We start from the raw sequence: 17,557 nt of genomic DNA on the forward strand, positions 1-17,557 counted from the left end.
AGGAGCGATTCTCCCCTTAATACTTCACACACTTGGATTCTGCTGCCAGAGACGAGATCAACACAACGTAAAAAATAATAATTTAATGACATTTAATGATTTTTAATGACCTGCGGAAACCCTGTAAATGTTTGTTTTTGTTTAAATTCAGACTTGTATCACATTTTTAATTATTGCGTCTTTTTAATTATGTCAATAAAAGGAAGAGAAAGGCCCCCCTCAGCTGCAAGATCAGATAGAGTGCTGTCAGAATATCCTAATCTTTATCACCCTCAGAAAACCTGCATTTGTTTATCTACCTTAATACACAAAGGACTTAAAAATAGCTTTTTAGCTTTTTAGCAGAAATCATGCTTGCATATAATTGAGTCCTTGACATTTTAATGCACATGTTTACTGTCCTGTTTACTGTCCAAAACAAAGGTTAAGGAAATTATTAAGGCTAATGAACTCTTAGCTTCATACAGTGGATATTTGGGCCTTAATTTATAATTTTTTATCATATGGTGCCTTTTTTCAGCTTTCCTCAGTAAAGGCAGAAACATGAGCCTTCAGAAGCTATATATGAATTACACTCATCAAATGTAACTAGGTAGTTTTGCTCAGTTACATTTACTTTTTATTACAGAAAAAAGGTACTTTTATGAGTAGCTTTACTGCATTGTACTTTTTAACTTTTCCTGAGTAAAAAATATGATTGTGTGTCGCTACTCTAACTTCAGTAAAACATCTGGCTACTCCACAGATCATGAAAACCTTCAGTCAGTAAAGAACAAGCCTGTTTGAAACTGAATTAGACCTATTTTTGTACTCAAGCTTCACTGGTTTAACTTTGTTTTCTATCTGCTTTAAAGTCATTTAGAGGTTAGGTGGCAGTAAACTACGGACTACATGAAAATTTAATGAAAAAAACGATCTAGAAATGACACTTTGAAATTTTCTTAATCAAAATAAGGTTTTGAGAGGAACTTAACTGTTTTGTCAGTTTTGATTTTTTTTTATATTTTTCTTTTTTTTCATATTTTATATTTTTAACATATCTTTTCAACTTTCTCTTTTTCAAGTGACGTTTTACAGATCATATTCTCTTCACTTCAAGCTCATTGCAAATGTTTCTAACATCGATGCAGACCAATAGAAACTTTTCTTCACTCCTCACTCCAGAGGAAAGCCCGCCCCCAGAAGTGAAGAGAGCACCATCTGTATAACACAATATATAAACAATGCAATCTGTAAAAATCAGTCTGGAAAATAAATACAATTCCTAGTTGGAAAAAAATCAAGGTGAAAAACATTAAGATAAAATTTGTGGATAAAAAAAAACGATTAAAATTAAATCTGAAAAACATTAAATTTACTCTCAAAACCCTTCTTTCATTATGATGTTTTTTTCTGGATTGCATATTGTTTTAAATTTCTATTTACAAAATGTGTATTTTATTTTCAGCATTAATGGAACCAAACTCAAGCAACTTACACGGTTCTAACATGTCTACATAAAATACTGTGAGTATGAATTTTGGAACATTAGCGAAAAATTTATAAAAGGTATGTTTTGAAAAGGGTTTCCGCCACCCAATGTTCTGAATGTGTTATTACTGTATAATATATATTTATTTATTTATTTTATCTTAGTCTTTGAAACATCAGAATTTGCTCATAAATGTATATATACTGATAAATGTATATATACTGTACACCTTTTTTTTAAATATAAAACCAGATGTTGTGAAGATGAATAGCAAGCAGAATAATCTCTGCTGTATTTGAACATTTTTAACCAAACACTATATTCCCGGTTGGCTATCTTGGACTTTTACTTGAGTAAAAACACAAATGAATAATGAAATATTGCTATTCTAACTTGAGTAAAGTTCTTTATATCAAATGCATTAGTCTCAAAATTTATTCAACTACATTAAAACCAAATTTTAACGGTTTAAAATTGAAGTCCTTCAATTTAAATATTTATTTTGTTGCATTTAAAATTCCATTTATCATTTTTTTTTCGGTTCAATAATTGAACTTTGGTTGAAATGTTGAAAAGTTTCTTTGTGTCAATCGGCTCCTTAAACCTCAGATTAATCAAACACAGATTCATGGATTGACATTGAGTGACCTGACCATGCAGCTTCCTTCTCCTTCTGCAAACATCACAGCCAGAAGCAAATAAAATGACCAAATGTATCTCTCGCATCACAAACACATTCTAACCTACTTATTCCAGATTGACCCCCAGAAACCCGGCCTCTCCCCCCCCCCCTCACCAGGGGGAACCCTTCAATTTAAATTGCCTGCATGAAGCTCAAAAGCTAACCAATCAAACGAGTTCTTCACTTATCCCTGTAATAATCTGATAATCATGCAGCCTTTTCTCTCTCCTGCAGGCTCAAACCAAGGTCAGATGCTATTGTTGCTCATGCACAGGGCTGTGAGGAGGCGTGATGACTGATAACATCTCTACACTGAGATATCAGCAGCGGAAATCACAGCGAAAAGCCACGATTAATAAGAAATCTGTCAACATTATGGCTCGGAGAAGACAGACAATTCCTTTTATGTTGATGGTTTTACTCCCAGAGATAGATAAAACCGTGGTTCATACATATCAGCTTGATCATAACGATGCAAATGGTGCAATAAAATCACCCGGCTCCCAAAAAGGAAGGAATATACTCTGGAGGAGGGAATAAGTGGATACAGTTGCAGTGGAAATGGATCCAAACATGAGAAAAGAAGTGCTGCCATAAAGACACGAGGATGGGAGGAGTTTGCTGGATATGAAATGACAAGCAGGGAGGAGCAGGAACTTCATCTGAAGTGAAAAAAGCTGCTCCAACTGTGCAGACTGAAGTATGCCACCATGTGGAAAGAGGTTGTAGAGCGGATTAGTCTTAAAGCAAGAAGACGACCAGTATCCTAAAATAAAGGGAATTTATCTGTTTCCTTTACACTAATGCAATACCAGAGTGAAGATTTCTAAAACACCCTAAAGCAATAATTTATTATAGATAATAACATTTCATCCGGGAGTATAACAACATGTCAGTGTTTAGTTTTCAAAGTCATCAGTGGCTAAATTGTTGACATCATGAACAAAACGTTAAAAGCAAATTTATTATTCTTTAAATCGTTTCTCTAATGAGAGGGTAAGAACTGGGCCCATAAGACACAATCCACAAGGTTATTTAGGAGACAAGATAGGAAAAAGGTGGTTCCCTCCTACTGCCAGACCTCTACACATTTGCATAAATGCCACCAGGGAGCATCCTCACAGATCCTTCCTCCCAGCAGCTATAAGACTTTATAACCACTGCTGTTTCCATCCATCCATTTTCTGACACGCTTATCCCTGCTGGGGTCGTGCTGATGCCCATCTCCAGCTGTCTACAGGCGAGAGGCGGGGTCCACCCTCCACAGGTCGCCAGTCCATCATAGGGCAACACAGAGACAAAAAGGACACACAACCCTTGTTCTTGAATGGTAGCATGATTGGTTCTTTATCAAGAAGAACACACTCACCTCACACACACATGCAGAAAGAGCCGGGCCGGGGATCAAACCCGGGTTTCTTGCTGCAAGGCAGCAGTGCCACCCACTGCCCCACTGAGCAGGCCATCACTGTTTCCAACAACCTTAATAAGTTGTTACATCTATGCTAATTTATGCACAGTTTCTACTTTAGTCAATTAAATAACATGCTGCTGTCATTCTGCACATCTCTGATGTTTCTGCTATTTTCAAATATCCATTACTGTAAAAATGTCCATAGCTGTATAATGGTTATGTACTGGTTATATACTCCCCACACAGTATTTCTATTGTAAAAACACTTTACAGTATAGTATTTTATTTGTTTATTTTTTTAACTCTTGCCACTTATTCTGTTGTTTTTATACACTTTTTAAGGTCCACATTTGTAGGACCATATTTGCTGTAATGCTTTTGGTGCTATAAACACCACAATTTCCCCATTGTGGGGGGATTTTCTATTTTATTCTATTCTATTTTAATATATTCTCTTAAGCCGGGCATACACTCTGCAGTTTTTGACCTTTTCAGGCCAATTTTCCAGTCGTGTGAAAAAAAATTTCAATCGGGTTGAGTTTCAGCCTCATGGTGCGTTGTGTGTTGTGTATTATACAGGGAGTATTGAGGGGCTATCAGCCTCTCGACCACCGCCCAATCAGGAATCGTAAGTTCGGAAGAAAATCAAACATGTTTGAAATTCAGTCGGGCATCGTAAGGTGGTCGTGGGAAAATCCTGCTGTTGCGCCGAATTACCAGAACCTTGCACACTGTGCATGTGCAAACAAGGAAGTTCTTCTTCTTCCAGATTGACAAGTCCGACCAGCTTCATCTCTCGGCGCTTAGTCCGACGTGTGGTTTTTGGACGTGCAGTGTGAGCAGGTAGATTGCATCAGAGGTTCGGGCCACACATCGGGAGCTGTGAACATTTAAACCCTGCAGTTTTATCGTAGTTTGACTCGTAACTGGCTGAAAATCACCAGTTGCTTCATTGAGTCTGGAGCAGGATTACTGCTCGACATATGGGATTTTCATGGCCAACTTGCCGGTGGATAGAAGGGACATTGTCAGCAGGAGTGTCATCAACCACATGTTTGTTTGGAAATGGGTCTGTAATCTGGGGGAATGTGACCAGATTGTAGAGAGTTATTCACCATGGCAGCGATGAAAGGACTGAAAGTCAGCCTTCTTTCATGTCTTTCTCAGTCGCTAACATTTAAATCCTGTCAAACAGACGTGAACTGAACAGAAAACAGGTTGAAAGAGAACCGAGGTCTCTGGAGCAGAGGGCAATTCCTCTCTATGGACATGGTGGGGTGTTAGGAGGAAAGATAAAATGTTTATTTTCATGTGGAGGTGTTTTTTATTTTTATTTTGTTACAATAAATGGGATTATTTCTTGAAATTCAGCATATATATTAGACCAATAGGAAGGTTTGGGATTTATTATAACAGATTAATAGTTGATAATGCTACTAAGATGGGTTTGGATGGATTTTATATTATTTTCTTTTCTGGTTTCTTAATACTAAAGCTTCATTAACTAAGATTATAACAAATGTAAAACTGAGAGGAAACTGTTCAAGTTTGAACCCTGATGATAAAATATGCAGAACAACAAATAAAATAGACTGAGGTTAAGAGAAGATTTAAATGGTATTGTTTTAAGTTTTATACAAGATGAGTTCCAGCATCAAAACGATGGGAGAACGGCAGGTTTATCCATCATCACCTCCTCCTCACACATTCTAGTGCATGACAACAGATTTAAACATTATGACTTTTTCAAATAGTTTTATTCTTAAACACATCTCTGCTTTTAGAACATCACAATTAAAGTAAAAAGTGTATTTTTGCCCTTAAATTAAATGTTGTAAGTCACGATACCTTATTTTCTTTTTCAAACTATGTTCTACATTTGACACATTAGATGTGTTCCTGCATCCAATGGGAGCAATATTTATATAAATCTCATCTAAGATACAAATATATATTTAAATATTTAAAGCCTAACCTAAAGCAGGCCTGGATAAAAAAAATTAAATAAATAAATAAGAATAAAACAGCTTATTTCATTAGAAGGTACTGCACCTCTGGGGTGCAGTACCTTCTTCCGTCAACAGGAGTCGACATTGTACAAACAGAAAAAGAACCAAGAGGCCTTTATTCCTTTATTCTGAGTGTATAATGTTCATGTCATCTTAGTGGGTTTTTTTTTTTAAAGATATTCAATCTCCTTCCAGGCACAACTAGACCAAAAGGCAACTGACTTCACCTACTCGCTTCCTGACTTAAGAGAAATCAGGAGGAGGACAGACCATCCCCCCCTCCACTGTTCTTGACCGCCTCGTGTCCCCAGAGGGCCGTCCGTCCCTCTCTTCCTTCCTCGTTTTTCAGGAAGTGATATAGTGCACACATTTCCTCCCCCCCGTCACGGCCGCTAAATCCATCACACCCGTAAACCGGCTGGCCCTCCCAGAACTATTACCGTAGCCAGCCGGCCTCAGCTGCTCCCTGTTAGTCAGACTGTATCAGCATAGAGGAGCACAAGTGAGTCAGACACTGCATCAAGGCGAATGATTGGCTGGAGAGAGGGTAAATAACCTGAAAACAGTCGACAAGCAGAATCAATTCAGGTCCTTAAAGACAGAATTACCCCTTTGGGTTTGAATGTTTATAAAATGGGACAAAAAAGAAAACAAACAAATCGATGAATGCTCTCCCCTACAAATAAATAACAAGACTTCCCAGAGGCTACACGCTCCTCCTCCCACTAACATGCTTTAAGAGTTTAAACCGACTGAAGACGTGGTGTTCACCACTTACAACGTCTCTGGTGAATGCAACTCATCCTAAAAGCTCATCCATTAAGGTTTAGAGAGTCTGTCGCCTCATTACTAACAGAAAATAAGGAGGGGGGGCAACAGGGGGGGATCTAAGGGACAACATACCCCACTTTTTTTTAGCTAAAAGTTGTTAGAATTGATGTCTTATGGTGGTGTCTATATCATTATTTTCACAATTTGCTGCTTATTAAGCCTTGGATGTGATTTGATTTAGGAAATCTGACGTCAGCAGCAGAACCCATGGTTCGCTTGGGGACTGATATCATAAATCATTTTTGTTTTAATAGAAAAAAATAAATCATGGTTTTCTGAAAAACATTGCAGGTCAAGAGTGATGAGAAAGTGATTTGTAAAATGAAATAACAGAATGCTGCTCTGAGAACTCGATCTAAAAACAAAAAATTGGGGGGAAAAAACAACTCAAAAATATAGGAGAATAAAGCGAATAAATTTTTTAAATTAAAATATGACAATTATTATGAAAAGAAAACGACAAAGTTACTCTCAGATTTTTTTATTAAAATTTTTTTTAACCTTTTTAACTGAATTTAAAGGGTTAAAATTTGACCTTTTGTTTCTGCAAACTTCCATTTACAAAATGTGTTCCTTGTTTGCAACAAAAATAGAAAGAAGTCTGTCCATAATCTCACATTTTCTTTTTGATGAATTTCTGTGTCGTCATGGCAATATAAGGCTGCCTGAGGTTCTCTATGTAATGTGTCTGATCAATCCTGTATAAAGTGAATTACAAGGATTAAGCTAATGGCATGGATGAAACAGTTTTAACTATAAATTTAGTTTTTCTTAATCCAGAGTTTGAAAAGCTGCTGATCTTCTGTTTTTAATTAAACAAAGAGTTCTGTAGGTGCTGCTTTGGCCAAATCATAACTAGAAATATTAACTGGTAGGTTTCATGGCCATAATGCAAATAAAGCTTTTCCATCCAGTGAAGGATGAGAATAAATAGTGATGGAGAATTTATTTTTAATAGATTGAAAATATGTTGGAATTATAAATATTAATCTGAAGACAAAGCATGCCTGTAGATTTCGGTTTTTAATTAACAATCTAATATTAGTCAGTCCTGAATATTTATTTCAATATCTATTCTTTATGTTGAAAAATCAAAATGGAATGAAGCTAAAGGCTCAAAATCTAAAAATCAAACATGTAATTTAGCTTTTACATGCAGGTCATATTGATCATCATTGTAAAAAAAAAAAATATATATATATATATATATATAGCTTATAAAATATATAGGGAGTTATGTCTTTGTTTTAATTTTCCTCTTGATTTTTGCCTCTAGTTATTCATATATATATATATATATATATATATATATATATATATATATATATATATATATATATATATATATATATATATATATATATATATATATATATATATATATATATATATATAATATATGCATAATCTTTTAAAATGCGTAATGTTACAAAAACAGTAAGCAAGTAATATTTTTATGTTACTTGCTGGAATTTAAAGCTAAATGTCTATTTTCTGGAATACAGTGAGCTAGTGAGAGCTAATGATTTTATATCTGGGGTGATTTGCTCTATTTCTTAGTTTTAGTTAGGACATGGGCAGCAGTATTCTGGATCAACTGCAGTTGTCTCATCAACTTCTTAAGCAGACAAGTGAATACACCATTACAATAATCAGTCACACTAACGAAAAATAAAAGGGGCTTAGTTTTTTAAGGTGCTGCTGAGACATTAGTCATTAAATCTTAAAATGTTCTCTAGTTGAGAGAAGACGGGTTTTCTTACTGTCTTTTTTTAGCCTCTGAAGGTTCAGGTCAGAGACCATCATTATAGCCAGATTTGGAGCCTGATTGGTGGTTTCTAGCTGTAATGAGCTAACTTTTAAATACTTCTCCTTTGGTCACAAAAGTATTTCCTCAGTTTTGTCTGAAGAGAATGCTGGCATATCCATGCTTTGGCTGCTTCTATGCATTTACCAAGTTCTTGCATGGATTCAGAGCGACGTTCTAATTCTTTCTGCATAGTTATGGTAAATTCTGTTGTTATTGGCAGAATGTAGGTATTAAATAGGAGGGGCCCTAAGATGGATCCTTGGAGAACACCATATGTAATTGGTGTTCTCTGGATAACAGATTAATTATTCCACTAACAGGCTCCCCTGATGAGGTTATTTACCTGTCATTGGTTCTAACATTATGTCTAATCAGTATACATCGACCTTCTCTATGAGTAAATGCAGGAATTAAATATTTTGTATTATTATTATTACTGCCTCCTTTTTGTTTCCATTGAAAAATGAGGTGGCTTTAAAGTTTGAAAAGATAAACAATTAAATATGTACAGTGATGGATTAACAACAATAAAGACAGCCCACAGACACACACTCAGGACTTTAAATCATCTGATGATCTCATCCCTCCATCCCCTCCATCCCCCGGATACATTTTCATTTAGAAGATGCATCGAGGTGAAAGAACCAAAGAGCCACATCCACTTTAGTCCTTACAGCTTTGGGTTATGACGTCTAACGCACCATTAACTGAGCAGTGAGCTCTTCCCCCACACTGAGTAGGTTTCCTTCTAACACAGAGCGAAATGAGAGAAACCAGAGGAGGTTCTGAATCGATTTATTCAGAATTGGTCCAAACTGCCGTTCTCCGTCAGGCTGCAGACCTGACTCAAACCCATTAATACAACCCTGCTCTGTCAGGGTTTCATTTAGCTCTTCTTTGTGTAGAACTTTAAAATCATTATCCCTCGTTTCTGACTTTTTCTGTCTATGAAGTAAAAAGGATGAGAATCACTCTGTAAAGTGTAAGTGGTTGTGTGTCTGTCAGAGTCAGGAATTGGGCTCACAGCTGCTGATGGAGATGCTGCACAGGGATTTAAAATGTGGATGAGCTGATTAATGGGAAGTTAGTGGAACGCTGCTTCGTTCTTTGCCCCATTTTTAAGCCCCAGATCATCTTTGGCTACAACACAGCAAAATATAGAAATGTTTGATTATAATTCGCTTTCTGTGAAGACAACTTTCTTTCATTATTGTTGCAAAAAAAATAAAAAATAACAGCTAAATTTGGAAAAAAGGAAAAAAAATTCTTATTCAAAAAAGGCTTTAAGAGTAACTTTGCTGTTTCTTCATATTTTATTTTTTAAACATTTTTATTTTATTTTATAGTGTTAAAGATAGGCCCCTATGTCTGCACCTTGAAGCTCTATCTCTTCGGTTATTTTCCCTGAAAAGAGATCACTCAGGACAAACTCTTTAAATATTACTTCATAACTTATATGTATTAAATAACCAGGAGACATGACAACAGATTCTGATAGAAATTGTAATCTTACTCAGATCAGAGAAGTTGCTTAGAGTTTACAGAAGGCAGCTGCTCACCTCTGGGCTCACCTCTCAGGAGGTTGCCCCGATAAACTCTTAAAGAGGCATTTTTTACATCTCCAGTCTGCCACATGATCTTATTTTACATAATACATGTTAGCAGATGAGTAGACATCCATAGCTCCAGTTTTATCAAAATATTACACACCGCTCTCATTTTATTTCCAAATCTTTGCCACGTACAGAATGAAGATTCTAACTGTATACCCCAACTATAGTGGAAAACCTCAGTTCTGACATGCAACAGGCAGCTTATACTAAGGTGTAATAAACTCACACATCATCAATGATAATTATCCTAAAAATGTTTAAAATTTAGATTTTTTATTTTCTCTTTTTGAGATCACATTCTCTTCACTTCATGCCAAATACAAATGCTCCCATTAACCAATGACAAAATGTTGCTAACGCCCATCCAGGCCAATAGAAATGCGTCTTCACTCCAGAGGAAAGACCGCCCCCAGAACTAAAGAGAAGTGACGTGTAAAATGCAGTTTTAAATAATGCGATTTGCAAAACTCAAGCTGAAAAAGAGAAATCTAAAAATGTACAGCAAAATTAGAAAACAGAAAATAGATATATTTTAACCGAGCGTTTTGGGTCCATATTATGAACTTTATATGCAATAACAGGACAAGAGACAGGCCGGAGTTTTCGGAGGTAACCCCGCATCCGGTTTTATTTTTTTCTTCTTCTCCTTCTTACACATAACCAAAACTCACAAGCTCCCCCTGCCGTACACCCAGCAAACTTTCGCTCCCCGGCAACAGGGATGGACACAACTTTAACATACAGAAACAGAACAATCTGTTACAATATCAAACAAATTTAAATGAAATCTCAGAAAACAGCCATAGAAGTTCAAAAAAAAATTCTTCCCCCAAGTGTTATTTCTGGATTGCATGGTTTTTTTAGATTTTAATTTACAAAATATTTAGCAGAAAAGAAATCAATCGATTCCTTTACATTTTTGCAAAATCGATGTCTAGGGAATGAGATCGATTAGTTTTATAGTGACGCGCGTGAAGTTCACATTCAAATGAGCAGGAAAGATGCTCTAAAGATGACTTCAAGCCAGACAGCTGCAAATATTGCCAATAGGTTGACTGAAGACATTAACAAATGGAGGCTAACCAGCAAACAGGGTGTAAGGCAGCTCATGCATGTCTGCTGTGTCCCTGCTGAGGCTTCATTTTTTCACTTTTCACAAACACGTTTGCACTTTGTGTTTAATATGACAGGAAAAAATAAAATACATGAGTGTTTTGAAACTCAGTTGAACCACTTTCATTGTTGTAAAAACAGATCGAATCGAAATTAATCGATTTAGAACTGTATGAATCAAAATCAAATCAATTCAGTACTTTGGTGAAAATACTCAGCCCTACAAAGGACTTTAAGGTTATTTTTCTTTACCTACACGACGCTCATTGGAGAAAAGATCATCAGTGTGATGACTTCTAAAAAAGCAGGAGATTTGTTGGTTTGTTTCTCCGTAATTGATTGCTAACTCGATGCCGGGGTGTAAAGACATCAAAAACTATTTCAGAGTAGTAACCGTAGCTTTAGATCAGTCTACTAAAGGTCATGGCAGCTTTTTTGATTTTCATTTTGTGCTTGTTTGAAGGGATAAGACCTGAATACCCTGAAAAACACCCAGTTAACAACAAACACCTCATATTAAGGTATTATAGAGTCCATTGTGAGGATATTGTTTGGTCCAAACATAAAGAAATAGTGGTCTAGAAAGCCTTCACAATGAGAGAAACAGATAAAGTTGGATGGAAAATGAGCCACAGGTCGTTCTATGAGCCATTCCCATGGAGAAACTTGACGGCGCTTCAGAGGGAAACAATTTTTAGGATACAATGTACTTTAAAACCACCATCTCCTTGTGTTTACAAAGTACAGAGATGTACTATCAGGCAGATTAAATTGGTTTTTGATTGAACTGCTCCTGTAAATTCAAAATTATTTTTAAATCTTATTGTATCATTGTTTAATTTTGTGTTATAAACTCCCTTTGGACTAATGCTGAACGCTAACACTTAGTCAAAAAGACCTAAACATTACATGTGGTTTTATGTTACTTTGATGATGTATATGTGATTCCATATCAAAGAAATAAACAAAATAAAATAAAACATTTATTAACAAATCAGAAATGGAGCGAACGGCCATGCATGCAGTTCACGTGACCTCGAAGAATAGATGCTAAATGCTAGGGCTGCAACTAACGATTATTTTAAAAATCGATGAATCGGCCGATTATTTTTTCGATTAATCGATGAATCGGACCAAAAAAATTTTTTATATTAACCTCTTTATTCCAAAATAAACATTTTAGACAGAACAAACAAGCACACAAGTACAGGTTGCTCATTAACTGTACTGGTGCAATATGAAAAATAAATGTTTGTGTTAAAACTACGCAAACTTACATGAGAAATGTAGCTGTACATCCACAAAATATAGGCTACTTTGTTTCATAAAGCGCAAAAAGAGACAGGCATTTTTGTTTTTTAAAGCCCCTAAGGGGTTCAAACAATAGGCCCCCCCATTTCAACAAATTAGTTTTTTTAGACTAGAAGAGTTCTGCCTTTTAAGACAGGAAAGTATAGCAGTTAAAGTTGCTGCTTGAGAAAATACTGAACCATAGAGATAAAAATAGCCCTGTGATTCAAATTATAAATTGTATTTGGAATAAAAATGAGAGAACTAGGGGTGCTAAAAAACACATCCTCCAAAGACAGATATTTACATGGGAATGTGGCAGATAATTAATTGACATATTACTGATCTTGCTGGATTTTATTCTGCTTTACTTCCATAAATTGCAGGATCTTCTTTTCTTTATCTTTGCCAGAAGATTTAAACTTTAAAAGCCTTGCCCTCATAATTTGCAAGTTAATTTATTTATAAAGAAAATATAAACGCTGCTTAAACAAATTTAAATGAAATTAAAAGTAAAATAAGTAGCCAACCTTATCACTGTCTGTAACCTACTAACAAGGTAAGGATAGCATCAGATGAGCTACCTGAGAAACTAACGTTACGTTTCCCCACTTTAAAACCAAACAAACATGGTTACTTATCCTGCTGATCAGCTCTCTTCACTGCCATTGAAGGCTCCAACGTGTTTTCTTTTCAGGTGCTGCGTCATAACAGTGGTGCTTCCGTGCCATGTTCATTTGTTTTTACAAAAGTTGCATGTTACGACTTTCTTCACTTTACAAAGCGCCGGCTATTTTAATTATTGTGATCAATTTGCGCCGTCAATCCCGGCGCATGCGCGCTTCATTTGCAGTCTGGACGCTGAGGGTAAACTCCTCACTAAAATCCTGCGGCTCTGACCGCCGCGCTGAGAGGGATTCCTGTGGGAGAGGGAGAAATGGGTTGGGATGGGGGAGGCGCCCCACGGCAGGCAAAAGCCGCCAGTGACACCGTAAAAAGTCGCCAGATTTGTCGCCAGTCGCTTTTTTGAAAAATAGTCGCTGGAGGGGTCTGAAGAGTCGCTGAGTTGGCAACACTGCAACTGCGGCGCTGACTCGCTCCGCCATATTTTTTTTTCTTCCCCCGGATGACGGCGGCGGCGGATGACGCATTAATCGCGCGACACAACTAATCGATGATTAAATTCGTTGCCAACGCTTTTAAAAGTCGATTTTTATCGATTTTATCGATTCGTTGTTGCAGCCCTACTAAATGCATTAATGAATCAGTCAGCACCTGCAAATATCAGCCAATACAAAGTAAATGTCGGCGTACCGGAGTATCGATCTATCTCTAGTTAAAGGTTTAAATTCCGCCTTTTTTGTAACAGGCTACTAAAAATAAAGAAACATAATTATCGATGTCGACTGATTTGAAAGGCTTACATTTTTCAGCTGCGTGGCACGGCCCTAAATGAGGCCGAAAGCTCAACATTCCTGCTAACATACAGACATTACGACATTACCTTTATAGTGATAAACTAATAATGCACATCACCAAAGCAAAAACAAGTTATAATGTCTTGAAATAAGTGTATTTGTCCTTAATTAGTGCAGATAAATAAGATGGTCTGCCAGCAGAATTAGTTTTTCCCCCTTAAAATAAGATAAATGGATTTTATTCAGTTTTGTCACTAAGAATAACTACAAAGAGTAACGGCAGTCCTGATGCTACGCTTTTGAATATTTTATTTATTCATCAAGATTATAGTTCATATTTAGAGTAAAAGACGATACAGTATCTCAAGTTAAGTTAATGACAGGATCCAATCAAGTGGTGTTCTTAAGAAAACTTTTAACCGATCTGACTGGATGATCTGATTGAATAGTTTCTGTGAAGAGCCTTGAGATGACCTGTTGTGAATTGGCGCTATCCAAATAAACTAAATTGAATTGAAAGTGAAGATGAAAGACATTGATGTATTGAAGATGAGAGAACAGGTGACAAGAGGAACTGCGTGGATGCTGAGAGCCTGTAATGGTGCTAATTCTGTAGGCAGGGGTGTTAATAACCTTGAACCATCCTCGCCGATCAGACATGCTCGAATTTATGAGGTCAGGTCGAAATCAGTAAATTAGAGCTAGAAGAGAGGAGCGATGATCTAGCGCATGAAAAACAGTGACAGAGAAGGGTCACATGGAGAGGCAGAGGAGGAGAAACACAGAGGAAAGTAATTAAAACGCAAGAAGAGTGGAGGTAGAACTCGGATCGCCTTGGGTGCATCCATCTCCACGCAGACAGGAACACATAACAAATGAAGGGTGCGATGCCGGCATTTCAGTATCGGAGGGGAGAGCGTGTTCTCTAATTAACAACTACCCAACGGGGGCCACCTCCTGCTGCAATAACAAGCTAGTCTCCTCCTCTCGTTCTTGTCTCCATCAGCTTCCCTCTCTTTATAATCCGGTTTGAGGTTTTAACATGCAAACCCATTGAGAAGGATCTGATTTGGGAATAGATTTGAAAGCAGGAGGAGATAGAGAGGTAATGAGCTCACAGCAGTCCAAAGGGGAGCTTTGTTGCATGAATGTTCAGGGTAACATGGCGGATTTATGAGCATCATCATGTTTGCATGTTTGCATCTGCAGGGACAAATCACTGTGCACAGATTCTCTCCCAAAACCACAAACTCAAACTCATTTTCTACTTTGAACACCAAAGAATGCTCCCATCCTATCAAACCTTGCGTGCGTGAATGTGCAGGGATGTTTCTGTGTGCGTTCGACACTCACTCCACTGGGGGGTTGATGTCCTCGGCTTTTGTCTCGAAGAAGTGAAGCACCTCCTCGCTCTGAGAGATGTGAGGAGGGAGTCTCACCAGAGCCTGAAGACAGAAAGAGACGAGCACCGTGAAGTCTAACAGAAACAGGGTGGTTCAATAGACAACGTTATGGCCCCTGTACTAAGGGCATACACCGCAAAATTTTAAATCTAAATCTAGAATAGAATGTTTTCTCCCTTGAGCAGGAAACGACAATTTGCGAACAAAAATAATGTGATTAACATTATAGAACCACTCCATTAGGATATTCCCAATGTATCATATTTGATTGTTTTTATGGGAGGAAAAATACCAATTCCTTTGGCATATTATATTATTTACCTGGTAAAATTAATGGCAAATACACTTATTTATGCTTATCTGTGAAGATTCTCATTCATCCAGGAAACCATGAAACTTGATGACTAAAGAGACATGATCTTACAGAATAGATCTTACTGATTCTTCCCTTGGATCAACATATTCCACCTTAACAATTTACTTTAACAGTTCATTAGAAATCAGCCAACTCCAGTGGCATTAACCCTTTATAGGGCAAGTTAGCGTTTTTGATCACTTGCATACCCCTTACAAATGGAGAATTGAGCTAAACCTTTAGATCTGGCATTAAAGTTTTAGAGCCATTTAATTGTTTTATTATTTGTCACATTCCAGCAGCAGATTTGAATGAATTTCATTGCCATTTCATGTGATAATGAACACATAGTAATGGCAAACATAAATCAGAGGGAATGTTTGAAAATAAGCATCAATCTCATGTACTTTGATAAGTTAAAAACTAACTGAAGCAGCTGCCATTACTGTATACGTTTCCAGATGTTATATATGTTTCCAGGTTTGGTGGAAATTAGTTGAGCAAAAATACAGGAACAAAATAAGGAACAAAAAACCAGGAGACACCAGGGAGAACAACCCGTGGGGAGATAGCAATAAAGCAACAAATCAACAAGAGACTACTAATGAGGAACTGCAGAGGTGGTGTATATATGGAGAACAGAACAAAGAATGGGCTAATGAGCTGATATGGAGCAGGTGTGGATAGAAGTAACTAGAAGGGAGCCGAGGGGAAAGAAACTGGCACAAGGGGGCAATAAAGAGTAACACAAAAACACAGCACTGACAGAAAACAACTATAAAGACACAAAATTACAAAGAAACTAAAAATAAATCTAAACAAAAGCATGAACCCTGACAGTCTTCTTTTTTCCATCTAAAACATGCGTTAATCTAATTTTTTTGTTTGTTTGTTTAGTTTTTTTTTATATTACCATGCTTTATGAGTGTGGGATAGCTGTGCCTTTGCCGTGGCCTGCATAGGGAGCAGGAGGGGTAGCTCCAGTATCGAGTACCAGTCGCACCTAAACAGTCATTCATCTAAAGTGCAGAATAGAGGAAAATGCACTTTCTGAACACTGTGATTGAAGAATTCTACGCACTTTTCAGTTTCAGACTTTTTTTGTAACAGTTGCAGCTGCTGAGAATTATTTTTGTTTCTTAACCGGTTTGACTAGTGTCATTGTTATGTGTGCAAAGCATAGCCAAGTAAGGAAAACTTAATTTTAATTTTGTAAGTTTTTTATCAAGCTTGCTATATACTGTGCACAGCAGACAACCTCAAAATGTTGTTCTTATTGTTTATTGTATTTATTTATTTATTGTATTTTAATTATTAATCAAAATATTTCTGTTGAAATTGTATCCTTGTGGTATCGAAAATGGTATTGAGTATCGAATATTTTCCTTAGTATCGGTATCGAGTTGAAAAGTTTAGTATCGTGACAACCCTAGTTTGGACAGGATGTGTTTATTTCCAAGGGTTGGTTTCAAGGGGGCATCCCATCCTTCTATCCGCCTAGGCTTAGCCTTGACTTAGCAGGAAAGCGGCATAAAGTATTTGGAGACTTTGTCCTTTTTTTCACCCATTTTTTTTAAATATTGCAACTGTTATCTGCAGTTCTCCTGAATCTTTTCCCTCCTTAAAAAACAATGTGTTACAACTGAAAGATGCTTCAATGTCACTTTAAAGAGTGGTTTCATTATTCTCTGGTTGGATTTTATTTCCAGATTAGCTTCTGCTAACTGCGTTAGCTCTAGCTAATATAGTAAACAGTAGATTACAAGCCAATCACATGTGTCAGTTCCAACAGATATCTGATGCATAACGGCTCATGAAAATTGAGGCAGTGACTCAGAGTGGCATTGTCTAAATTTACACCAAGCAAACGCAACATGATAAAAAGGAACTACTAATATATTTAGGCCAACATCTTCAAATAGTCGTGGATCCTTAACCCTGTAATGCCAAATGTATCATATTTGATACATACGGTTTCTGAAATGTTTTGTGTCTGACACCTTTTGCATAATTTAATGGTAAAAACTTTGCTCAAAATCCTATTGTACACAATCAGATATACCTGATAACAGAGGGCAGAAGACTACACCAAAAATAATCTTGACTTATTGCATAGTAATAAATTATTAATATCAAAAATGTATTTCT

At 36.6% G+C, this 17,557-nt stretch overlaps 1 protein-coding gene across 4 annotated transcripts in view; it reads right to left on the reverse strand.

Annotated features, from left to right (window-relative positions):
* sh3pxd2aa (SH3 and PX domains 2Aa) overlaps window positions 1–17,557 on the reverse strand; it is a 169,166-nt gene that overhangs the window by 74,854 nt on the left and 76,755 nt on the right. For all 4 annotated transcript variants that reach the window (XM_038269978.1, XM_038269977.1, XM_038269976.1 and 1 more), the window contains exon 5: window positions 15,005–15,096. In XM_038269978.1, coding sequence (XP_038125906.1) covers window positions 15,005–15,096 — 92 coding nt within the window. The remainder of the gene's footprint in view (window positions 1–15,004; window positions 15,097–17,557) is intronic.

Source organism: Cyprinodon tularosa, unplaced genomic scaffold, assembly GCF_016077235.1.
Source record: "Cyprinodon tularosa strain WSP-4 unplaced genomic scaffold, ASM1607723v1 ctg746, whole genome shotgun sequence".
In the NCBI taxonomy this organism is placed as follows: Eukaryota; Metazoa; Chordata; class Actinopteri; order Cyprinodontiformes; family Cyprinodontidae; genus Cyprinodon; species Cyprinodon tularosa.